This window comes from Xyrauchen texanus, chromosome 30, assembly GCF_025860055.1.
Source record: "Xyrauchen texanus isolate HMW12.3.18 chromosome 30, RBS_HiC_50CHRs, whole genome shotgun sequence".
Lineage (NCBI taxonomy): Eukaryota > Metazoa > Chordata > Actinopteri > Cypriniformes > Catostomidae > Xyrauchen > Xyrauchen texanus.
Genome location: NC_068305.1, coordinates 22,850,637 through 22,877,897, shown reverse-complemented (window position 1 = coordinate 22,877,897; position 27,261 = coordinate 22,850,637). Strand labels below are relative to the sequence as shown.

The window sequence follows — 27,261 nt, the reverse complement described above, 5'->3', positions numbered from 1 at the left end:
CTTAAGCCTTTTACAGAGTCTTATTTGGAGAAACTGACACAGCAAATGTAGCTCACTTGCCAAGCCACTTCTCACATTTCCTCCATGCACCTCCCCCACTGCACACAGCTTAAGCCAGTCATAAGGCTGTTCTCGGTCACGTGGGTGTTCCTAACTGGCTCAGTCGTCTGGTTGCCTTGGACACTGAGCTTAAAGTCAACGGGGAGGGGGAGCAGAGAGGATAAAGGCGGAGGTGAACAAACAGAAGCCATTTCTAGGCAAGCTTAGAAACATGGAGCCTAAAACAGCCCAACACAGTAATGCTGGGGAGGAAAAGCAGCAGAGGGGAGCAGCTGGATATTGGAGAGGGGAAGAAGTGAAAGCTCTGCTCTCTGTGTGGAGGGAGAAACAGGCATGGGAAGAGGAAGAGAGCAAGGCCAAGTATGAGGCCATCTCAAGCCGACTGAGAGAGCTTGGGGTGTGTAAAGACTGGGTTGAGTGTAAGGCCCAGAGTAGGAGTATGGCTCTTCCAGACTGGAGGCCTACACAGACGGTCTACAAACAAGCTTCCGCAGATACTAAATCACTGAACCAAATGCCTTACATGGCAGATGAAGAGTCTACTTCCCAAGCAAGTCTTCAGGAAGGTAACTTTCACAATCTTAAAAACACCTTAATTTGTTGAAACATTCAAGACAGAATAATTCGATTTTTGCTCTTTATGTTTCTATTATGACTACAAAACACTGGGACCTAATTCAATATGTCAAGGGAAAATTACTTTGTTTCTCAAGTTAAGTCAAGTTTTATTTTCTTCAAAGAGAAAACTGATTTGCAAGCAGAGATTTATTATACATAAATTATACCTTTGCATGATTATAACCACACACACTTTTTAATGCAGCATATATATTCATATTATATAAAGTTATTATTAGTTGTCTAAATCTCAACTTCATATAAATATAAAACCAAACCATTCTTTAAAACCTTTCATCTGAAAGTCCATTAGACAATAGGGATCCACCGATACCTCATATCTCAGTAAGGTCCGATCCCAATCCAATTCCAGTGTCGTTGTTTTTTCATAATCAGTTCAGAATATATATACGCTTCACTCTGTGATACTAATTGGGGGTACTCTTTTATATGTAAAGAAACACAAACATTTACTACACATTACATTAACTAGTCTACTGGATAATGTAGCAGCAAAATTAACAGTAGCTCCAGTAAAAGTCTTCAGTAGAAAACGATTCAGATTTCTTTTTTTTCCACTATTGTAAGATTTCAGTCCACTTTTCATTCACACAGCTATTTTTTGGAACCGCAGTCAACTTAAGTATGTTGTAATTTTAAAACAAATAATAATAACAATAAATTATTATAATTATTATTTACTTTTAAAATAATTACAATAGTAAAGCAATTCAGTCATGCACCTTTAACTACAAAGCGCTCAGGCTTTTATTTTGACAGTCGGAACATCGTACGTGTATTTATGGGGGCTAGTCCACAGTAGTTTAAGAAGCCTCTTATTCGAGATTTTGTGTAATCCTCCTCCTCCAAACCAAACTATCGAGCTATCTGAGATTCAGTTTTTTGTGTGGCGCTCACATACTGTGCGAGCACATCAACAGCATGTTATGTACAGTAAGTGTTCACAGAGCCACACCATTTACTAGCGTGTTGGGCATGCATACCATCTACTTATTAAACACAGCCATCTGCGATTCACAGAGCTATTGCATGTCTCCAAGTGGCTTTGAATAAAATGCACAAGTCATATGGAGTACTTTAATGGTGCCTTCATGGTTCTTTTATGTCATTTTTGGAGCTCGACAGTAACAAACATGACTAACACACGGTATCTGATTTGGACTGGGCTTGTTGGGCCTATACCCGATCTGTCTAAAATGTACTGTATCAGAGCCGATACCGATCCAGTTATCAAATCGGTGCATACTTATTAGCCAATAGAATCACTTTTCCACTGTTTTTTGTTTTGTGGCCCTAATCAAAAACCCGGTGGAGTAAAATACAGTCCACATGGTAGGTTAATGTATCAGGTATTAGTGTTTCCAGCTCCATTGTGTTCTATTTTAGCCAAAGTTTCTTTAACCCCAAAGGACTGCAAACCTTGTTAAAGGTGCACTCATTATTTTTTTCTCATTAAAAGTAGTTTTACTCCTTAAGAAATAGTGATTTTGAAACATATGTATAAAATCATGAGCACTCACACAATATTAAGCCTCCAGTCATAACAGTATATAAAATCACATGGGGGCTGCTATGTTAAAATCATATGACCAGTGGAATATTACTCGCTTAATCTCATCTCCCTTTTATTGGACAATTAACTCATGGCTGACTGAATAATGAATTTCTACAACGGTATCAGTACTGCATTTGTATGATGCTGCATCCACACCACTAGGTATCAGTGTAAGTGTCAATCCAATATGACATAAACAAATCACTAATGAGTGCACCTTTAAATTAGAACCCGTTTACTTTCTCAGGGCTGGAAGGAGGCAGACACTGGTCTGACAAGGAGGTCCGTGCTCTACTAAATATCTGGGCTGATAAGGAGGTTAACAAGCAACTCCAACGCTCCCACAGAAACAAGGCCATCTTCCAGGAGATGGCACGTCGTCTGGAGCATCAACATGGCGTGGTGCGAGACTGGAGACAATGCCGCACCAAATACAAGAACCTGAAATATGATTTCAAAGTCAGCAAGAGCCAAGGCCGTCCAATGAGATTCTGGGCTGAGCTTGATTGCATACTGCAGGGCAAAGATATTGAAGGTGGCTTTGAGGAGGAGGACTCGTCTAGGAAAATACCAGACAGAGACCAGCTGACCAGCAAAGAACAGGTTATCAAGATTGATGATGGTACGTTTTTAATTATTCTTGTCAAATTTATTTTAGGGTTCTACAATCTAGTAGTGTCTTTTTAGAAAAAGACTCAACTGATGGGTTCTGATAGGTTCGTGGACAGCAGGGTAAAAATAATGCTAAATGCAAGCAAGAAAAGGCAACTAACTAACTTTAATAGTGCATAGTAAGAACAGCAAAATATTTGCTTATCGACTATCTTTTGTTGTTGGCGTCAAAGGTTATGCGTTCAATGAAAGGTTACAGTATTATGGCACAAAGTATGAATTCTTGTATTCAAAAACAGCTAGACATACAGCAGAAATGGATGGAACAATTGGGTATTTAGACATATTTTAGTGTTGCACAGCATTTTAAAAATTCAAAAGCCAACATAAAATGCTGAAAAGACAGCAAGATTAATGGCGTCTGTCTACCTCATGTGTTCACATACTTAACAGTTTAAAAGTGTAGAGACCACTGCAAAATTATCAGTTTCTCTGGAATTACTATTTATAGGTATGTGTTGGAGTAAAATTAACATTTTTGTTTTATTCTATAAAATACAGATGACACTTCTTCCAAATAAAAATATTGTCATTTAGAGCATTTATTTGCAGAAAATGTGTTTCTGACCTCAAATAATTCAAAGAAAACAAGTTCATATTCATTTTTAACCAGCACAATATTAATGTTTTAACTTGGAAGTGTTCAGAAATCAATATTTGGTGGAATATCCCTGATTTTCAATCACAGCTTTCATGCCTCTTGGCATGCTCTCCACCAGTCTTTCACATTGCTGTTGGGTGACCTTATGCCACTCCTGGCACAATAATTCAAGCAGCTCTGCTTTGTTTGATGGCTTGTGGCCATCCATCTTCCTCTTGATCACATTCCAGAGGTTTTCAATGGGGTTCAGGTCTGGAGATATGGCTAGCCATCTTAAGTGGTCTCTTAATTTTTCCAGAGCTGTACATGCTGTATATATATATATATATATATATATATATATATATATATATATATATGTATACACACAGTCATTAAAACTAAATTTTTAACCACTCCACAGATTTCATATTAGCAAACTATAGTTTTGGCAAGTCGTTTAGGACGTCTACTTTGTGCATGACAAAAGTAATTTTTCCAACAACTGTTTACAGACAGATTGTTTCACTTTTAATTGACTATATCACAATTCCAGTGGGCCAGAAGTTTACATACACCAAGCAGAAAATTCCAGAAAATTTTGGAAAATTCCAGAAAATTATGTCAAGCCTTTAGACAATTATCTACTGATAGGAGGTGTACTGAATTGGAGGTGTACCAATGGATTTATTTGACGACCTACCTTCAAACTCAAGTGTCTCTTTGCTTGACATCATGGGAAAAATCTAAAGAATTCAGCAAAGACTTCAGAAAAACAAATTGTGGACCTCCACATGTCTGGTTCATCCTTGGGAGCAATTTTCAAATGCCTGAAGGTACCACGTTCATCTGTACAAACAATAGTACGCAAGTACAAACACCATGGGACCACACAGCCATCATAGATGCTTTCGGTCTCCTAGAGGTGAATGTGGTTGGGTACGAAAAGTGCAAAACAATCCCAAAACAACAGTAAAGGACCTTGTGAAGATACTGGAGAAACAGGTAGACAGGTATCTATATCCACAATAAAACGAGTCCTATATCGACATAACCTGAAAGGCTGTTCAGCAAAGAAGAAGCCACTGCTCCAAAACTGCCATAAAAAAGACAGACTACAGTTTGCAAGTGCACATGAGGACAAAGATCTTACTTTTTGGAGAAATATCCTCTGGTCTGATGAAACAAAATTGAACTGTTTGGCCATAATGACCATTGATATGTTTGGAGAAAGAAGGGTGAGGATTGCAAGCCAAAGAACACCATCCCAACCGTGAACCATGGGGGTGGCAGCATCATGTTGTGAGGGTGCTTTGCTGCAGGAGGGACTGGTGCACTTCACAAAATAGATGGCATCATGAGGAAGGAAAATTATGTTGATATATTGAAGCAACATCTCAAGACATCAGCCATGAAATTAAATCTTGGTTGCAAATGGTCTTCCATATGGACAATTAACTCAAGCATACCTCCAAAGTTGTGGCAAAACGGCTTAAGGACAACAAAGTCAAGGTATTGGAGTGGCCATACCAAAGGCCTGACCTCAATCTAATAGAAAAGTTGTGGGCAGAACTGAAAAAGCATGTGCGAGCAAAGAGGCCTACAAACCTGACTCCGTTACACCAGTTCTGCCTGGAGGAATGGGCTAAAATTCCAGCAACTTATTGTGAGAATCATGTGGAAGGCTACCCATTTGACCCAATCTAAAAAAATAATGTAAAGGCAATGCTACCAAATACTAACAAATTGTATATAAACTTCTGACCCACTGGGAATGTGATGAAAGAAATAAAAGCTGAAATAAATAATTCTCTCTACTATTATTCTGACATTTCACATTCTTAAACTAAAGTAGTGATCCTAACTGACCTAAGACAGGGAATGTATTCTATGTTTAATGTAAACGTAGAATACATAGAATACGTCTATGTATTATATGATTAAATGTCCGGAATTGTGAAAAACTGATATTAAATGTATTTGGCCAAGGTGTATGTAAACATCTGATTTCAGCTGTATATATGATGTAGGTAAGGTAGGCAGGGCCATAGCAAGGTCATCTGGGCCCCCTTACTTGGGTAGAAAGTTGGTTCTGGTGTCATTATTATTTAATTTAATAATTATTAACTTATGGGGTTATTGTAAAATACTTCCATGTGTTAGATGTATACTTCAAACATCTCTATTCTTCATAAGCTAATAAGGCTATTTGAGGGAAATTCAATCTATATTCACTGTATTGCTATTATGACCTGCCATCAATTCAAAATATGGGTGTCTTTATATGTATATATTCATAGGCCTGTACAGTATATAATTCATAGAAAAAGTAGACCTTTCAAATGAATCTCTTTGACTGGGATTCTGATATTTGATTGGCCTGTCATTGTTTAGTTCAATTATTCATCTAAATTGTGAAAAATAATTACATAAAATATTTGATTTTATATTTTACCTTAAATTTTAAATGTTACTTCTTGCCCCAGGTGGGGGTCATCTTGCCCCATTTTTTTTATTTTTTTTTACTTTTATACCATAAACAGTCTTGGTACATTGTACATTGGTCATCCAGTGGCAACCCAACAATCTAGTTCCTCAGGCAAAACCAGGTTAAATTCATCAGCTTCTCATAATCTAGGATTTCACTATTTCCATATTTACTCCTTTAAAGATGAAAGTCTGGCAGAGATGCAAACAATAATGAATACTGCTGCCCACCCACTAATTGGAAGAGAAACAGGTGAGTTAAAATATTTCTACAAAAGCTAGAACATTAAATGTGATTTCCTCAAAACCTCAAATTTCTATCCAATGTCTTCAGCAACAGCAGCAGCAGCAAATGAAATGAACGTAATCACGGTGCATGATTCTGGCAGAAATTGGAGTGAGGAAGAGGTGGCCGCGCTGCTTCAAATCTGGGCTGAAGAAGGCATTCAGCGACAGCTACAGGGCTCAACCAGAAATAAAGACATTTTCGTGCAAATTTCACGCAAGCTTCTTCAGCAGGGCGTAGAAAGAGACTGGAAACAATGTCGCACCAAGTATAAGAACCTGAAATACCTATACCGTTCTCTGCAGAGAGGAAAGGCTGATATTGGAGATCCTCGACGCGTCATGAGGTTTTACGAACAGCTAGATGCCCTTTTGTCCAAGCCGCCAAGAAGGATGTTCAGTCCTCCAGATCTTGAGGAGCTGTCCATGGTTGGAGATCCACAGGAGGCTAATGACATAATTGCAGTTAGATATGATCAGCCGTCAATGAATGAGGCCACTTTGAGATCTTCTGCCATTACTGCAAGAGTTTTTCAGAATCAAGCTGGGACTGAAAACATTTTAACGCAGTCAGATGAAGAGACAAACATGCAATTTGGGATGTCTGAAATGAATGCCATAATGGTTAGCAGTCCTCAGATAGAATATGAACAGCATCTCTCCTCTGACACCATCACTGCTGTTATATGTGACAACGGGCAAAAGTACAGAAGAAACACACGTAATACTATTATAACACCATAGTAATACTAAAATTATTTTGTTTGCATGTAATGACACTTTCATTTGCCTGCTCTTAATATGTGTCCATATGTTTGCAATGTAGAAAGTGGAGACCAATTATACACAAGAGGAGTGCAGGTGGTGGCCACCAATGGCAGAAAGAGGAAGGCTGCAGATGAAGGTTTTTCATTATATTCATGACAATACATTCAATTTCAAGTTGTCATGCAAAGCAAAAAAGTAGAGCTCAGGTCTGATGTAGTCATATAACTACAGTCTGACTAATAGAATCTAGATGGGAGTGAGAACACTGATAAGAACAGAGCATCACAAGCACAGGGGACTATGCAATGAACTTTCCATAAAAGAAACATGATTTAATTTACAGACAATACAACACAAACAGCCCTGCCCTATTCAGTTATCTGAATTTTTCATGAAAGAAGTCATTATTTACTCACTCTAATGTCACTCAAAACCCATAAGATTTTCTGTGGAACACAAAATGTAAAAGTCTTCACTGGGTTTATTTGCTATTATGACAGTGAATCGTCACTCCGGTGTGTCAAGCTTGAAAAAGGACAAAAATAAAACATCATTAAACCACAGTAAAATAATTTATAGAACTTGGAAGATATGACTACATCCAAGTCTTCTGAAGTGATATGATCACTGTGTGGTAAAGAGAATTACATTTAAGGAAAAGTTCATCAAAATATGACAATTTTCCCATATACTCACCGTCATGCCATCCCAGATGTGTATAACGACTTTCTTCTGCGGAACACAAACAAATATTTCAGCTTGGTAGGTCCTCACAATGCAAAGTTTGGTACCCATTCACGGGTACCTAAATTTGAAGCACATAAATGCAGCATAAAAGTAAACCATAAGACTCCAGTGGTTGAATCCATATATTTAGAAGCAATGTGATAGCTGTGGGAGAGAAACGGATAGATATTTAAGCCCTTTTTAACTATTAATCTCCACTTTCACATTTGTTTCTTTTGTTTTTGGTGATTCACATTCTTCATACATATCGCCAACTTTTGGGCAGGGAGGAAAATTTATAGTAAAAGGACTTAAACATTTATCTGTTTTACACCCACACCAATCGTATGGCTTCTGAAGCTTAAGATTTAACCACTGGAGTCTTATGGTTTACTTTTATGCTGCCTTTATATGTATTCTTGAGCTTAAAATTTTGGTACCCATTCACTTGCATTGCGTGGATCTACAGAGCTGAAATATTCTCCTAAAAATCTTTGTTTGTGTTCAGCAGAAGAAAGAAAGTCATACACATCTGGGATGGCATGAAGGTGAGTAATTGATTAGAGAAATTTAAATTTGGAGTCAACTATCCCTTTAATAAAGCCCTAAAATCAAATATGACGGCTTTGTTTATAACATCAAACCTCATTGGTATTTGCGACATGACGTTTGGTCACAAGGTGGTCACAAAAACCCCTGAGGTTTGATGATCACCTTTTGTGTTCCATGGGAGAAAGTAAGTCAGCACTGTCAGTAAATAGTGACAGAATTTTCATTTTTGGGCGAACCATCCCTATAAGGATGGAACACTGCCATTCAACACTAAAATAAGATATAACAAAGAAAATATAATTTAATAAGAATTAACTAACAATTGTGTATTTTAATAAAAGTGTAATTTTTATACATTTTACATAAGTTGAATAAACACATCCTTTGACCTGCATACTAACATTGTTAACTATTATCTATATCTTTCTAGGTGACCGTTTGGTTCGTAAACAGTTTCATCAGAGCACTGATGATGGAGAAAGCAGCACAGACTGGTCGGAGAATATAGACTTCCGATGCAAAGAAGAGGGAGATCAATACATTCCGATCATGGAGATCACCTCTGTGTGCTCTATGGCGTCTGATGAAATCACAGCCGAACAATCGGTGAGATGACAGGACAATGGAAGTCTATAGATCTGTTATTCCAATATTGCATTATTAGTGTTTAACAGCCGTAGAGTACACATGAATGGTCCTTGAACAAACAGTCTATCTGTGTTTATACCAGTGAAGCGTACCAGTTAGACAAATAAATATAAGGCAATTGCAAAAGTTGCACTTTATGACACCTTCTCGATAAATATTACTACACAATTAGTTTAAATACAATGCAAGCATTAAGAAAAGTTACTGTGTTTACCGGATATAAAACCAAACAAGAAGATTCAATTAAAACGGATGACTGTTAAGGATTCATAAATCTTCCTATAAATATGATGAGCAAAACTTGTTTTGTTCTACAAGAGCTTGCACTGAACACATAGCATCATACTAACCTGTGCTGTAATGCAACAAGCCCAAGTGTCAAAATCTGTGCCACCTCCAGCTGTGTTGGCCATTCGCCCGCTGCGACACAGCCGAACACCCCGCATTCCTCGCCGATACCCGACTCCTCAAACTCCATGTCCTCCTTGGTAGATTTGGCTGCCTCTGTTTGTAATGTAGCGTGTTATTTCCACGCAGAATGGAAGTCACACGTTCATTTGAGGAACACACAGCGGAGCATGCAGCGTTAGACCTGCACAACAAAAGTGGCCCAATGAATAAAAACACAAGATTTATGATCCAAATGAGAGCACATGGAACATAACAGTTCTGAAAAGGGGAGTTTGGTCAAATCAATAAAAATAATTTACAATGTCGGGTTTATAAACTGAGGAATGCGCTCGAAGTCTCGCGCCACACCTGAAAGCCACGTGGCCCCTAACTTAAATTGCGGAGATGGATCAGGATGGATGTTTGCTCTTTACTCATTGATAAGTCGTCTTTAAAAGTTTTGTATCTCAAAGAAAGCAGAGAGGGTGGTCTGCCCACGTGGTTAAGATGGCATCACTCTGATTGTTTTTTTTTTGTATCGGCAGTTTCGTAACTGGCGTTGCTTTTGTTAAAATAAATGAGTTGGGTTACACTCTTTGTCGCCACTCGCCATACTTTACACTAGCTTTTCCTCTTACGTTCACCCTCTTTGCCACTGGTGTTTATTGAAACGTTCAGCTGAACAAAATTAATAGGTTTCTATCCTTTCCCCCCCAGGAAAAACGAACCTCAGCAAAAATGCCGAACACATCAGGTACGTCTGCTTTCCCTCTCCTATATTCACAATGTGTTGTAGTTGTTGCGCAGTAAATACAAAAGCACTAATATGGCATGTCAATGTAGTTATAAAACTCAATTGTTTTGTGTTTTTGCTAAGTTATTAATCATAATGATATAACATTACTAGTGTTTCTTTATCAGGTCTATGTATGCTGTGATTTATGTCGCCGTTGTTGTGCAGTTAACGCCTTTGTTTTTATGCGTAGAACTGAAATTAGGTCAGAAACTGAACGAGGGTAAGACCAAGCAGATCTTTGAGCTTGTGGATGAACCGGGTCATGTTCTGGTCCAATCTAAAGATCAGATCACAGCGGGCAATGCGGTTCGGAAGGATCAGATGGAGGGCAAAGCAGCTATTGCCAATAAGACCACAAGCTGTGTGTTCAAATTACTGCAGGATGTTGGTGAGATTTCTATTATTATAATTATTATTTAATCCAATCATTTGGCATACAGGTTAATTTGTTTGCACAGTGTTAAAATATATAAGGTGAAGTTAATCCTCTTCCTGTTTGTTGCAAACTTGCAGCTATGCATCAGTAGTGCACAAACTTTGCATTGTCTTTTTATGGCTTTTGTACAGTGTTGAAGAAATTTGTGAGGTTGAAACACAATTCAAAGTTACTTTTAAAATAGTTCCCACAACCACAGCAATTTTGGTGAAATTAAGTGTGTATATCCCATGTGAAGCTCATGATGAAGGTTGCACTCTGTAAATTAGAGTATTATGACCTAGGCATGCTTACTTTGATTAAACTCAATAGGACACACATGCATGCTTTGTTTAGGTTATTTAGACTGATGTCCAACTTTCACTATGTGAACATGTCTCTTTTGGCAGTCATTGCTCTACTCTGCAACACAGATCCTGGTAGCACACGTATATCTTCCAGACGCCTATTTGATGTGTGTTAACATCTGGAAGAAATGTTTTTTAGATTGTTTGCTCAATTGCTATATGTCTGTTAGACATTTCCTCTCTGTTGTCAAAAGGACATTCAAAAACATGCAGAGGTTTTTGAGACATTTAGGATTTAGAATTTATGTAAAAATGCTCTAATTAGAATGAAATGCTTTCCAGATCAAGTGCTGTTAAACAGACATCCCGGAGATGTGTTGTGTGTGGTATCTGGGTACCGTTGTGTGTTGCCTAAATGGTTTTACAGACTGTTCATAGAAAAGCATCCAGCAGGAAACCCACAACATAACTTTGCCGATACCATTTCAGCACAAAATGTCAGTACATCATTGCACATTTATTAGTGGTTTTGCCATTTTTTTTTTTTTTTCTCCCAATTCGGAATGCCCAATGTGCTTTTAAGTCCTAAAGGTCAAATAGTAATTCACCTCAATCCGGGTGACGTAGGACGAATTACAGTTGCCTCCGCATCTGAGACATCAACCCGCAGATCTTATCACGTGGCTTGTTGAATGTGTTGCCACAGAGACATAACGCATGTGAAGGCTTCACGCCATCCACCGTAGCATCCACGCTCAACTCACCACGCGCCCCACCGAGAACGAACTGCATTTAACGACCACGAGGAGGTTACCCCATGTGACTCTACCCTCCCTAGCAACCGGGCCAATTTGGTTGCGCCATTTCTAATAAGATCCACACCGTAAGTTGATGACTGTGAATAATGAATGTACCAATTTCCTTTCAGGTCTCAAAACAGCATTTGTCAGACAATATTCAGAGACTGCTTTTGTGGCGGCCCACTGTGAGATGATACCCATTGAGTGGGTTTGCAGACGGATTGCCACTGGTTCCTTCCTCAAACGAAACCCTGGGGTCAAAGAGGGTTACCGTTTCTCTCCTCTAAAGATTGAGATGTTCTTTAAGGTGAGGCTCTATCATTTAGGAAATATAGTTTAAAATTATTTAAGATTTAATAGGTGGATTGTGAGAAATTTAGAAATCCACCACTATAGAGTTTAAGGGATCGTTCACCCAAAAAAGAAAATTTGAATCAATTACTCACCCTCATGCCTTAACAGATGTTTATTACTTTCATTTGCCTGCTGAACACAAATTAGAGGAATATCTCAGCTCTGTGGGTCCATACAATGCAAACCAAAAATGTTTAAGTTCAAAAATCTGGAGCCAGATGGATTACCTTTTATGCATTCTATATTTGCTTTTTAGAGCTTCAAAGTTCTGGCCACTGTTCCCTTACATTGTAAGGACCTACATAGCTGAAATAATCTCCTAAAAATATTTGTTTGTGTTCTGAAAAGAAATGTGATGGTGAGCAATTGATTCTTCTTGGGTGAAATATTCCTTTAACAAGTTGAGAAGGCTGATCCTTATGAAGATATTATCAGTAGTCAGACAGGATCAGTTAGACATATTTAAATGTAATTTGTCTTGCCCAAGAAGCTTATTATCATCCTCTATCCATCGTCTCACTGATTTCCTCTGTATTCTGCTCAGGATGATGCCAACAATGACCCACAGTGGTCAGAGGAACAATTGTTGGCAGCTGGCTTTGAGCTGGCTGGCCTGACCATTGGCTGCTGTGAAGTGGACATCATGAGCAAAAGCACAGTCGCCATTTTTGAAGTCCTGGAGAAGGCTTGGGCCACACAGGACTGCACTCTCGTGGATATGAAAGTAAGGAACTAGAACATACTAAACTAGCACTTGTGGGACCATATAAAAATTTGTTGATGTTGCTTGAAATATTTTATTTGCCCTAGTGTCTACTGGTCATGGTATTGGTGTTTTAATAATTTTTTCATTTTAGATAGAATTTGGTGTGAATCTGACCACTAAAGAGATTGTACTGGCTGATGTGATTGACAATGACTCCTGGAGACTTTGGCCCGCTGGGGATCGCAGCCAGCAGAAAGACAAACAGGTGAATACCCAAACACTGAAAAAAAAAAAAAAAAAATGTATTTACTTCTTGCTACCTGCATTAAGATTTAGCAGTCATTCAGAGTTGATGTTTTTATTCAGCTAAAGCAGATGTTGTTCTGCAAGACCTGCATTTCATTTTTTCATTTTTATTAGAATCCCCATTAGCGGCCAATTTAATGGCAGCTAATCTTCCTGGGGTCCTCTTTAAAATATTCACACCGTAAAATTATACAAAGCAATAACAACAGAAATTACAATCAAAAAGAATTCAAACATTGCAATTACATACAAAATATTACCAAGTGCAATAACATGACAATTTCCAGCTTTCACGAGGTCATTTGCAGCAATTCCTGGGTTACTGTCCTCTTAAATTTATATTTGTTCTGAATTCTGCGTGATGAGACAGAGAGTCGATTCCAAATAGATATTGCTCTATAAAGTGATGTGCATTTCAGAAAATTTGTCTTGGGAAGCGAAAGTTTTATGTCACCGCCTAATGCCTGCCTGGTGGCATATAGGTGTCTATTTCCTACAAAAACAATCTGCTCAGAGAGAAACTGTGGTTGTTTCATAAAAACTGCTTTCCACAATAGTAAAATTAATCGTAGTTTAATTTTATCTTCAACTGTGAGCCAAGAAAGGCATTGATGCATCAGGACCACGTTAGTGTCAAGAGAGCACTGGAGGACAGTCCTCGCTGCCCTATTTTGTGCCACCTGAAGCTTGCGAAGGTCTTTTTGTGATGCAGACGACCATATAATTGGACAGTTTTCTAAATGGCACAAAACAAGAGACTGAACAACCTGTTTAGCATGGACCTGCATGTTGTGGTGTGATCTTTGTAATGAGTGTAAGTGTCAGATAAATACAGTGCTCTCTGTGTAGGTGTACCGTGACCTAAAAGAAGTCACTCCTGAGGCCATGCAGATGGTGAAGAGGAACTTTGAGTGGGTTGCTGAGCGAGTCAAGGTACTTGACAATAGTTTATTTACACAACGATTATTACACAACATTGTGTACAAAATTGATTTTTTCATTCTTTACAATTTCTACATTTATATTCTTATTCCTATTTAGATTATATATATTATATCTTATGGTTAATCTATTCATATTAAAAATGTTGAAGTTTAAACAAGATAAATGGTCCATATCATCATAAATAACTTCAAGAATCTGAACACAAACATATAGCTCTGTGACCTTTGGAATATTTTGTTAGTTCACTCAGATCAGTTGTAGCTTTCACCTCTGTTAACCACATGAGGACACCTGCAACCTTATCATTCTTCTCTCTTCTATAAAAACACATTCTTTCACAATACCTAAATGAACTTTTCTCATTATCTAAACGAACCTCACAACCTTTTCTGGCTGTTAATTTTCATAGAATCTATTGTGTTTGAGGAAGTCTCTTTTCTCCAATAGCACTGTCTTTATTATAACTGTGCATAACCCCTCTGGTCCATTTTATTTTGTGTGTGTAAAAGATTATCAACTGCAAAAAAGTGCAACTTTAATATCACAAGAGACTGCCTGACCATTTCCATGCAACGTTAATATCACAAGATACTTTTTCCTCAAAAAAATGCTGTGTGTGTGTGTGTGTGTGTGTGCATGTAGCTGCTCCTGGAGTCGCAGGCAAAAGGAAGGGTTGTAGTTCTGATGGGTTCCACCTCAGACTTGGCTCACAGTGAAAAGATCCGTAAGGCTTGTTCCACCTATGGAATTCCCTGCCACCTTAGAGTCACCTCAGCACATAAAGGCCCTGATGAGACCCTCCGTATCAAAGCTGAATATGAGGGTATGGCAGATTACCTTTATTATTTTACACTTTTGCTCTCATATATATGTAAAACATATCAAAGATGTTTTCAGATGTAAGAACAGCACAAGCATGCCCTTCTCACAGACTGTAGCCTAATTCCCCACCCCCCCCCCCCAAATGATGTAAAATGCATTTAAAAACATCTGAGACTTCTGTGCCATTTATATTTGCTGTTTCTCAAAGACTGAACCCCCACCCCCCACAACTTTCAACCCAGAATTTTTTTTTTAGTAGATTAATCTCTCTTTTTGTTTATAGTATAATGTTAATAGCTAAATTATATATATATGTATTCCCCTTCCTTCTTAGGTGATGGAATACCCACCATCTTTGTTGCAGTTGCAGGGAGAAGTAATGGATTGGGTCCTGTGATGTCAGGGAACACAGCCTACCCTGTTATTAACTGTCCCCCTACTACCCCTGACTGGGGTGCTCAGGATATCTGGTCATCTCTTCGCATGCCAAGCGGTACAGCTTGATTTAAATATCTTCAGTAATGATCGTTTGTGTCTCGTTATGTGTATATGATCTGTTGTAAGGTGCAGTCTGTCTTTAGTGTGTGTCTGTGGACATACAGTACCGCTGTATCCCATGCTAAGCTTTCTCTCATTCTTATCATCTCTCCTTTTAAGGTCTTGGCTGCTCCACAGTTCTTTCTCCTGATGCTGCTGCCCAGTTTGCAGCTCAGATTTTGGGTCTAAATGATCACTTGGTCTGGGCCAGACTTCGGGCCTCCATGCTCAACACCTGGATCTCTCTGAAGCAGGCTGACAAGAAACTACAAGAGTGCAGCCTGTAAAAGACCAGCGTTTTCATTCCCACAAAGCACTTTGTAAATGTCCTCTTATAATTGGTCTACACACCTGTAACTGCCTTTGAAAAAGCCTATGTGAAATGCTGACCTTGCAATAATTAAATTTCAGGTGTAAAATACATCGATAAACATTCCTTAAAATATATGTATTTGTCTTGATGCTTTTTCTAATCTGCATGATTAAATGAAAACTTTGGGGGCAAAGGCATAGCAGTCACTTTCTCACACACACTTTTTTAAATATTCCTACGCTCCTGAAATTAGAAAAACTCTTGAAGTCATTAAAGGTATCTTTAGCTGTTAAGACAAGAAATCTAACTAGAATTTAAGCTCTGATCTGAATAATTTGTACAATATTTCACTATTACGCAGTAACTACAATCTTGAGTTACATTAGACTCAAATTAGCATTCCCACATTGATACATAAAACGTTTATTTTTTACACACAAAAAACAACTGGTTGGTTAATGGTTGGGGATATGAATTTAGAACCATATCTATTTCTTCATTTCAAAATTATGTTTTCGTCTGGGGAGCTTTCGTGAATGCCAGTGGCACATAGGTGTAGAGCGCAGCCAATAGGAAGAGAGAAAAACCCAGGAGGCGGGTTGCACGAAAACTTGCGGTTGGAATCCCACCTTGCAACCAGACTTTAAATTGTATTTCATTGTAATGTTGTTCATACAGATCTGTTTAATTGATTTTAAATATAAAAATGTAAAAAAAAAAAAAAATGTAATGAGCAAGCATTTAATGTTTCATAAAAATACCTTTTAGAAGAACTACAGTTTAGATGCTGTTTTAAAGTTCTGACCAGCCTTAACCTCCATGAGGTCAATTGAACATTGTGCTGGCCTGACCACTGCGAAAACTACTACTGCTATTTCCGTTCAGACCCAAAAGTGTTGTAGAAGTTGATTGCATGTCATTCTTCAGCACCCTGATAAACCTTCCAGCTACATCAGGATGATTGAGTGCCGCTGGTAACGTTTACTAAGGCACGGAGCTAGTGGCTGCATTTGAGGGAGGCTTCGGCACTGCTGTGGCGGGGAACTTCGCTGTGAATGCTCTGAGTGTGGAGAAGACTACCACAGCGGATAGACCTAGTGGATTCACGTCTTTTTTAGTCACTCCAAAGTGGAGTCATGTTGTGAAAAAGGGCCAACTTCAGGGATCCGAGAATGCTGTTGTAACATCAAAATCTAGATTGTTTACCGTCACTCCCAGGCAGAAAAAGAAGTCTGGTAATGTCATGTCTATGGTTGGCACTGGAGCTATGGGTAACATCAAAATGGTCAAGACCAAGTTTGGTGAGTGTTTTTGCTTCCAAGTTTACCAATGCTGGAACTTTATCTGAGTATCTGAAAGATAAACGTGGCCGTGAGGTCGTCTGTCAGAACACTGATACTGCAAACAGCCGATACACCTCATTTAAGATCTGAATGTAATGAGGTTAGTGAAATGTACAATCCGGAGCTCTGGCCAGACGGGGCATTTGTTCAATATATGAGTCGCGCAGGGCGGGAGATATCGGGTCTAATACTGCACCTGCTTGAATGAGTGTGCCTCCTGGTAGTGTAAAAACTCACTAATGGTGGTATATGGACATTCGGGTCTTGTCATAAAATTGTCGAGGGTTGAGTGTATGGAGGACAAAACCTGCAAAAATAATAAATAAGTAAATACATATATAAATGTAATAATAAGAAAATAAATAAAGGAATAAATGTCTTGATAAAACAAATATAATTAGTTTTCAATGAAAGTTATTCCTGAATTTATTTTTGTATACTTTTCCTTTATTATTTTCTCTTTTTGTTTTTATTCCTTAAAACTTTTTTATTCTTTCATTTTCATTATTATTATTTATTTATGCATTCATTTATGTTTTATATTTATTTATTCCCATCTGTATTTATTTCCATATTTAAATATTCCCACATGTATTTATTTTTTATATTTATTCTTACATTTCTGTCTCTTGTATGGTAATTATGTGGGCGGGTCCATTGGCTTATTGTAGATTGAAGGGTGTGCTCCATTACTCTTGACTTGTTTTGATGTGACGTTAGGTCATAGACATATCATGTAAACTAAGTCAATCCAAGATTTATTGGTTATACTACAATCACAAAATAAATGGGGAGCTGTTCCTTCAACAAAACCACAAAATGAAAAAGATTAATAAATGATATGATTTAACCTTATTCTTTTCTTTTTTTTCTGTGTATATAACTTCATATTTTGATGTCCTCAAATCCATAATATTGTTTTCTATTGTTATGATTGTTCACTGTAAAAGATACAACCATGCTTCATTTCCCTGATCGTTTATGTATGTATGTATGTATGTATAAGTTCTGCAATAAAAAAAAAATAAAACAATCTATAGCTGACGCTTCACATATATCTAGAGAGTTGCGCAACTTGCGAATGAAGTCAATAACCACGCGTCAAATAACTATGTTTCATTTAGAGTAGAGGTGTATGCTGGTATGAATGTCGAAGCACATCCTGGATTGTTAGACTCTGCAAAACGTTTCTCTGCATATTATAAATCTGTGCGAGTCAGAGTGTGCTAAGGTGGGACGTCCATCTTATTTGCTTCCGATAAGTACTATTGAGCTCTCATCCAATGATGCACTGGAGCTCCGCAAGGACCGCCTCCCTCATTTCCATGTTGCACACAGAGAAGTAAAAATAAATACATGTATAAATAAATATATATGGGAATATATAAATATGTAAATAAATATATGTGGGAATAAATAAATATAAAAAAATAAATGAACACATAAATACAAAAATAAAAAACAATGCAAAATAAATGAATAAAAAAAATAAGTAAAAAAATAAATATAGAAAATAATAAACGAATAAATTCATACAATAATAAATTCAGGAATACATTTAATTAAAAACTAATTATATTTGTTTTATCAAGACATTTATTCCTTTAGTTATTTTTTTATTATTACATTTATTTTTTTTTGCAGGTTTGGGCCTCCATAGTAGGCCAGAGTGTGGGGGATAAAGCATTGTGGTTGAAAACCTCCTGGAGAACTGTGAAATGTGATTAGTATGTGAATAGTCCCTGGTAGGATACCAGGGGGTGTGGCTATCCTGTGGAATAAAAAACTTGACTTGATAATGTGATTAGACATGATGTCAACTGTCTGGGGTATTGCAATACAGTTTACTCATCAGGACAAATAATTTGTCATTTTAAATGTGTATTCACCTTATGAATGTCATCAGAACGAGGATGAATATTTAAATAGACTTGCTTTTATTAATTATTTTATTGAAAGTAATACTTCCTCTTGTGTATATGTCTCTGGGGATATGAATGCTGACATTTCAGCTAGAATCCCATTATTTGCCAATCATATTGCTCTGTTTTGTCAAGATAATAATTACATATTGTCAAGTGAAGTGCTTCTGCCTGTAGATAGTTATACTTACATTAGTGAGGCTTGGAACACAATGTCATGGCTGGAACATTGTATCAGTACAGCTGATGCACATGGCTCACTACATGGTATGAGTATTATATATGGGGCAGCAATGGCTGATCATATACCTGTTGCTATGACAATAAATTAACACAAGGTGCACCAAGCTATAAGCAAGCTGTTTGATAACAAAGCAAGTGGTCTAGACCATATCTCTGCTGAACATCTAAAATATGGAAGTAAGAGGATAGCCCCTCTTTTAGCTAAATGTTTTACTGGTTTTATGATATATGGTTTATTATCAAACTCAATGCTGTCTGTATTGTTAGTGCCAGTTATTAAGGACAAAGCTGGTAAGGTGGGTAGCCTAGATAATTATAGGCCCATAGCTTTAGTATTTTGTCAAAAGTTTTTGAAAATATTTTGCTGTATAGGATAATAATGTTTATTAATTCTGCAGATAACAATTTTGGATTTAAAGCTAAACATGGCACTGATTACTGGTATGCTCATCAGACCATGCAATGTCAGCAATGGTGTTAGGCAAGGGTGGATTTTGTCCCCAGTTCTCTTTAATCTCTATATTGATGATCTGTCAAAATGTTTGAAAGCCTGTAATTCTGGGTGTATGATTGGAAATATTTTAGTAAACCATATTATGTATGCAGATGATCGTGTGGTCTTTAGTCCTGTTAGTGCTGGTCATCAGAAGCTCCTCAATGTATGTTCTGTGTATGGTTTTGAACATATCATATATAATACTAGTAAGATTGTTATGATTTGCAGAACTAAAAAGGATAAATGTCTAAACTTTCCTGTTTTTAAATTGTCTGAAAATAATCTTAATATTTGTCTGATGGTAAAATATCTTGGACGTTTATTACTGAGCTGATGACAGATGATGAGGACCTTGAAAGGCAATGCCGCATGATACACAGGCTAACATACTTTTACACAAGTTTAGTGCATGTACGGATGAATTGAAGATGTCTTTGTCCACTCTACACTGCACATTTGTGGTCAAACTATTCTCATTGCATCATTATAAGCTATACTTGAAGTCTCTTCGAACTTGCTATAGGATAGCAAGATCGAAGAGACTTCAAGTATAGCTTATAATGATGCAATGAGAATTTTATTAAAGAAACCTATATGGCATAATGTGAGTGAAATGTTTGTAGCTGCAGGTGTTAAAACATTTCATGCTGTATTAAGACATTTTCTGTATAAGTTAATTTGCCGGCTCAACAATTCTGGAAATGAAATTATTGTGGGCTTATCGAATGAATATAAGGGTCAGTACTATATGCTACCAATCCAATCTGTGGAGACATTGGTACCATTGCATCTTTGTAACACACTAATTTGTATGAATTAGATTTATTTATTTATTTTTATATGTTTATTCTAGTTTAATTTTTCAGAATAACAGTTTAATCACCTGCTCATTTGTCTTTAATTGTGAATTGAATAAGAGTTGGAAAAGCCATGGCTAATTACAATTTCTGTACTAATTAAAATAAAAATATGTACAGATTAGGGCTTGTATCTGTACAGTCTGATCATCATTCTGTCTGGATATGTTAATTTTGTATGGAGTCAACATTAGACGGCATAAGAGTGCAACGATTCCAACAAAGTCTGTATTCTCTAGTTCATTTCACTGGTAGGCTGTATGTTACTCAAAAGAGTAATATTAGTTTCCTAACATAAACAAATAATTCAAAATAGTCACTAACTAAGAAAATACTTTTTACTGTATATCAGTCCACTCGATAAGGTGTCCATGACCACCAATTTGGTAAGTAGCCCAAAGTTGCTCTGTTATTGGCTAAATACTGCATGGAATGTGTCAAAGGTTAAACCCAAGTTCACAATGGATCAAACTAGAGAGAAGACTTTATTCCACTAGTCCAGAGTTTGGCTCTACAGAATCAAGGAATCCAGATGTAAGGCAGCTTTCTGCCATGATTGCATGGAAATGTCTGTTTATTACAGTACCCTTTTGTGGTTTTCAAGTTTATTTATCTCCAAACAGACCACAGCAAAAACTTTTTTATATATTATTCTTTTTTTTTTATTTAATACATATTGTTGTTACAGCACAAAATAATGTGTTGAACAAGAATTTTTGTTATAAGTCAAATTACAATTACAAAGGGTCACCCCATAACATTAACCTTACTCGTTTTCACCATTACAGTGTGGCTTTCTGCTTGATAATTCAGGTCATCGTCTTATTGGAAGATGATCATGGTCATCAACTAAATGCCAGCTCTCGTGGATTTAAACTTTTATTTACCCCTTTATTACTGTTCTTTACCTAGCTTTTTTGCAAGTTTCTTGGGAAAACAAATGTTCATTTAAGGCATAAAACATAAAAATGTGTACATTTCCATCAAGAGCACAGTGCATACTTTCAACATGTAGTAGAAGGATTTGGGGAAATTGGGACTCATGTCTGCCTTTCTTCTGAGTTGTGATTCTAAAGAAACTTAATGGGGTAACTTAATGTTGACAGAATGAGTTTTGTACACTTCCAATATTTCAATGACTGAATTATCTGTACAAATGAATCATAATATGAACAACAAGCAACAAATGGACATTTGTGTGTATTGCTTGTCTTAGCGAGGCACTGCACATAATTCGTATGGCTGTGGACTGAGGGTGGCCCCCAATTTAAAATCCAAGCTGGGTTCCACTCCTGCTGGTGAAGATAAAGTGAAGCGCTGCAGCAGACAGGAGAAAAAGAGGAACAACTCCATCCGTGCCAGCTGCTCCCCAAGACACACCCTCTTTCCTGAAAATTAGATGAAAAGAGAAAATACCATGTTTTTGCCTTGAACGCCTAGAAGGGTCACTCTTTCAAGAGGATTTACACATAATTTACAAGTAAAGATAGACAGCAAATAACTGCACTTTAACACTAATTATTGTAAATCTCGTTAGAAGTCATAAATAAATAGGCTGCAATTTACATAGGCTAGTACAAAACCTACGGATTACTTTCATGGAACACTTTTCTTATACCTGTAGAAAAAGGCAAAAAGGCATCTCTCCTCCTGAAGTTGCCTTCAGCATCCAGGAAGTGACCAGGGTTAAAAGAGTGAGGTGTCTCCCACTCTGATTCATCGAACAGCACTGATGTCAAATTGCCAATCACTATTGTGCCCTGCAGAATCACAACAAGCCCTCTGTATTAACTAAGGTACTAACTTTTACACATATCTGTGTTTAAACTTTGGCAATAAGAAGCCGAAAAATATTTAAAGATATTAAAGATGCAATCGGTTCTGTCAAAAGTGCTTTTAACTTTATAGACCCACCTTTGGAATGGAGTATTTTCCTATCTGGGTACTTTCCACAGCAACCCGGACCAAATTTAATGGCAAAATATTTCCAAATCTTTGGATTTCATGAATAACAGCATTGGTGTATGGCATACTGTCTTTGTCTAGTAAAGATGGCTGCCGTGATGACCCCACAACATGATCAATCTCTTCCTGAACTTTGGCTGAATGTGCCAAGTAGGGAAAGCACAAGACAAAATGTGTGTGGATGTGTGTATACTTTTTTTTTTTTTGGTATGTTTTCTATGTAAAGACGATAAATGAAGATAAACTAAACTTACTCTGTTGTTGAAATATAATGTAAATAGATCAGTGATATGAAGCTGCTGATCATAATTAGAACTCACCCTGTATCTCAGGATATTTGATCATGTAAAGCAGACCCCAGTATAGAGTGGTGGAGGTGGTCTCAGTTCCCGCCCCAAACAGATCCAGCGCACAGAAGCACAAATTCTCCACATCAAACCCAGAAGCTGTGTCCTCTTTATACTAGACATAATGATTGAGATTATTACAATGTATGATTACTAGACCACTTTTTCTACCACTATGCTTACTGGCAGACCTCACCCAATCAACTTCTTACCTTTTCCATCTCACCAAGGAAGCAGTCAATGTAGTCTCGAGGATTTGATGGGTCATAGTTCACTCTGTGTGTATTCACCTTTTCCCGAACAAAATCAATCACCTTCTTCAACAGAGCAAATATTTTATAGTGTGGTCCAGGCACTCGCCGCATGATTGATGGGAACATGTTATAAAGCTAAAGAAAGAAGAAGGCTAAAGCTGAGCAGTAAAAAAAAGCTAAATATTAAATGTCATTTACTACAGCATATTATTTCTGTTGCTGAATGCTTTTTCTTTGCGCTATCCAACAAAAACATAAAAATGTATACTTGAGCCCAGATGCCTCCCTCCAGATACACAGCCTCATTGATGTTCTTCAACAGGGACTGGAAATGATTGTCACTGTACTCAAACCGTTCACCAAATACAAGGACACAAATCACATTTGAGACAGCATTGTTCAGCAAGATGCGAGGGTCAAATCGTCTACCTGGAAATGGTTGCATAACAAATGTGTAGCTGCTGTAAATCACACTGTGCCTCCAAATTTATTTTCAATATACTTGTGTATATGTATAAAGAATATAATTTTTAAATGCTCTCACCTTGTTCATTTGAAATGGCTTCAGTTAGACAGTGACATTCAAGATGGATGGAGGGCTCTAGGCTTTGCTTTCCCAATCCAAAGTTCCGAAGTGTTGTGAGAGCAAATCGCCTCTGTTGCTTCCATTTATATCCATTGGAGGCAACTAAACCTGTTCACAAAACAGACTTTTAACAGTGTTTACAACATCTGTATGTCTGCAAGTGCTGATTTCTTCGCAATTGTATATAAATTAGGACAGGTTGTGATTTGAGAACATTTTAGAAGAGATTGTAATTACATAATGTCACACTGATGGGTCTCTAAAGATCCTCTGATGGTTAAAGGAATAGTTCACACAGAAATTAACATTTTTATTTATTAGTTATTATTTACTCACCCTAATGTTGCTCCAAACCTGTATGACTTTCTCTCTTCCTTGGAACACAAAGGGAAAATGTAAAAAAATATTCAGAAGGCTTTTTACCATATATGGAAGAGAATAGGCCCTTTCCCTCTGGCGGTACTAAAGCCTGTTTCAGGTCATTTACCCCGGGAGTACTTTACATCGTTTTTGCACTATAAGTAACTATAGTTCTTGTAGCCGTTTTAAGCTCCTACTCTGGGATGGAGACTTTTAGATTTATAATGCATTTCAGTAGACTGACCATCTCCTCTCTCCTCTCACTCTGGCTGCAGCATTGCTCACGTGCCCAGTAAACTGTAACCTGAAGACACAGGCAGCATCCAAAAACTGGAAACTGCTGCCTTCTGAGTCTGTATAAGGAGTTAGGATGAATAATGTGCTTTTTAAACTGCCCAGAGGCCAGTTTAAGGTGCTGTAAGTGATTATTTCATGGAAAAGGATGCAAAAATGTTCCAACTCCTTTAAAGATATTACTGAAATAAGTGTCCTGAGATATCTCACCAGTCTCTGTGACAGAAGTAGACTTTGTAAACAGCAAACAAAAACGTGTTTGCGAACCGAGGACATAGATACTTTTCACTTGTCAATCATTTTGCTCGTTCTCATGTTGTATTTGAAGCGGATCATTGAGAGCGCTATTTTGCCACTGCTGAAGATGACAGCCACAGTGCCACTCTTTCGCTCTGTTTTGGTCTCAAAATTATCTTTTGAGGGTGGGGTTTTGGAATGAGGGGACGTGGCTAATTCAACGGCTCAGTCACAAAGCTTCAGAATGCTAACATTTTTTACAGCACTGTGGGGGTGGGGGCGTGGTTGAGCGCTGGCTTGTGGAGGGAGAGCGAGATCAGTAGATGAGAACGGTAAGGATCCTTACCCAGCAATGATTGTCTCTAACATCTGTTTGTCATTGCATTGAGAGTGGAGACGGGCTTTAAGAGCAAGCCAGATGACAGTGAGGGAGTGGCACACACACACACACAGACACACACACACACACACACACACACACACACAGAGAGAGAGCGTGTGCTGACACTTGGCTGAAAAGAGAGTTTTGTGTTGTTTATACAAATAAATGACCTTTTTGAGCTGATTTTCACCGTCTCCTGCTTCCTCTTGCACCCCATCATGAACTTTGTTCCAAGCACCTTTAAGAGTTCCACTCTTCCAAAAACAATGTAGTTTAAACCATTAACTGATTAGGCAGCTGCTCACATTTTCGGATGCAACCACAGTTTGTGTAACAAGTTAACAAATGTGTAGCTCCAATCCTGGCGTCCTCCATCAGTGTCATTGATGTTGATAGAACAAAATGGTCGATGCTAGATGATGTCACTTCTGGGGTTACTTTTGTGAGTGCGGATGCAAGAGGGAAAAAGTCATGACGTTCTGGTTACATAACATACAGAAGACCAATGAGGTTTGATGGTATTGACGCAAACAGGATTTCATCAATTATTTGATTGCGAATTACAACAATTTTGGTCTGTTCCTCAAACAAAGTGATCATACAACTTCAGGAGACTTGGAAGATAGTGCATGGGTCTTTTTGGTTACTTTTACAGTGGCTTTATGTTTATTTTAATTTTGGAGCATGACAGCCTTGAGTAACCATTAACTTTCATTATATGGCAAGCTGTGTGAAGATTCTTCAAATGTTTCTGTTTCTGTTCCATGGAAGTAAGAAAGTCCAGCATTTCTTATGTTGGTCAGAAGTCATCTGTAGTACCATATAGTACTCTGCTCATAGTCTGAATTGACAGCTGACAATATATATAGTGAAAAGTTATTTCACCAGTTTAATGTTGTAATATTATAAAACTGACCTTTGTCTCCAGCGATGTCAGAAAACAAAGGTACGCTAGGTCGGCCAGCGAGGTTTTCTCCTTGTTGTATATAAACCTCCTTTACAAGTTTGTACCCATCCAACACAACAATTCTTGGTCCGAAAATTCGAATGCTGAAAATTTTGCCATATTTTTCTGCAAACTGTGTTAAAATAAACATGTATCTATACAGATGGTTTCTAGTATACAGATTATTTTACATCTTTGCAAAATTGATGTGAATTTTTAGTTATTGTATTTTGCTGACACATTACCGTCTGCTGACTTCTTTGCCCTTACCTTTGACAGCTGTAGATGAAGCTTTGTGTGATCGATATGATGAAGGTCTCCAATAATTGGCAAAGACCAAGGTCCAGGAGGAAAGTTTTTCGGCACTTTATTTCTGATATAATCACTCAGTAATAAAAACACACAAGAAAATATCAAAATACTCTTGATATCAATACACTCGTAAAGGTACAGCAGGTCCATGGCTGACATTTCCTGGATTGTTGGCAACCTCGACCAAGGTTCACTGTGTGAAGGTGTTTAACCATTTAATTATTAATCAACATTGTTTCCCCCAATGTTTACATCATGTATTGAGTTTTTTAGATGTCCCTGGATTAACTTGCATGGCACAAATTCACATTCTAATGTTGTATGAATTTATTTTGACATCATATTAAGCCTTATTTTGTAAAATATATATTTATATTTATATTGATTTATTTTTTACTTGAAAAGGGACACTTAAATAATTCATTAATTTGTATAGGGACAGTACAAAAATATGATTTCAGAATTAAAACATAAAAAGATGCGTTGTGCATAAAGGTAATGGCACAAGCTAATTTGCATCTCAGGTGCATAGGTAGGCTATTTACAAAAAAAATAAATGAATAAATATATGAAAATTAAAGAAACTAAACAAAACAAACAGTACTTTAGTTAAAAAAGTAGTTTAGTTTAGTTGTAATTTAGTTACACGTAATGCCATTGGATTAATATAGAACGTTAAACAAAAAGCATAATTTTTGTTTGCCAAACAGCAGAATTCTGATTTATTCAATTTGTTCATTCAACTCCATCTGATGTCAAGTTTTGGAAAGCGCAATTGTAATGATGAGCAGGTGAAGGCAGACGAGGGGCGAGGATCTAAATGCAGTGGGTTTTTATTGAAGGATGAAAAAACAACAATTAAGACAGGAACAAATGAAATATCCACAATGGGAAAAAACAAAACAAAACATAAACACGGAAGACATCCAACGGGAAAACAGGTAAAACAAGCATCCACTAACATCAACGACCGACGGGAATGGAGAAACAAACAGGGTTATATACACAGACACAGAATGATTACAAACGACAAACAGGTGCGAACAATGACAC

General features: G+C 37.3%; 2 protein-coding genes across 3 annotated transcripts; one reads left to right on the top strand and one right to left on the bottom strand.

The window, feature by feature from the left end:
* Nucleotides 1-212: 212 nt before the first annotated feature.
* LOC127623817 (uncharacterized) lies at nt 213-15,850 on the top strand. Of its 2 annotated transcripts, none has more exons than XM_052098355.1 (15): nt 213-626; nt 2,502-2,876; nt 6,178-6,246; nt 6,334-6,999; nt 7,105-7,182; nt 8,755-8,930; nt 10,080-10,116; nt 10,349-10,546; nt 11,810-11,988; nt 12,580-12,759; nt 12,893-13,006; nt 13,897-13,980; nt 14,635-14,815; nt 15,149-15,307; nt 15,472-15,850. In XM_052098355.1, the coding sequence occupies exons 1-15, from the start codon at nt 272-274 to the stop codon at nt 15,636-15,638; spliced, it is 3,018 nt and encodes a 1,005-aa protein (XP_051954315.1). In that variant the 5' UTR covers nt 213-271; the 3' UTR covers nt 15,639-15,850. The 2 variants fall into 2 exon arrangements, with proteins under 2 accessions (XP_051954315.1, XP_051954314.1); XM_052098354.1 differs by having other exon boundaries at nt 6,328-6,999.
* Nucleotides 15,851-21,191: 5,341 nt separating this feature from the next.
* On the bottom strand, nt 21,192-26,391 carry LOC127623818 (cytochrome P450 2J4-like). The gene is made up of 9 exons (XM_052098356.1): nt 26,167-26,391; nt 25,867-26,029; nt 23,636-23,785; nt 23,360-23,520; nt 23,050-23,226; nt 22,811-22,952; nt 22,440-22,627; nt 22,144-22,285; nt 21,192-21,913 (listed from the first exon to the last, which is right to left on the bottom strand). Exons 1-9 carry the CDS (start codon nt 26,365-26,367, stop codon nt 21,738-21,740), a joined length of 1,500 nt encoding a protein of 499 aa, XP_051954316.1. The 5' UTR covers nt 26,368-26,391; the 3' UTR covers nt 21,192-21,737.
* Nucleotides 26,392-27,261: the final 870 nt, after the last annotated feature.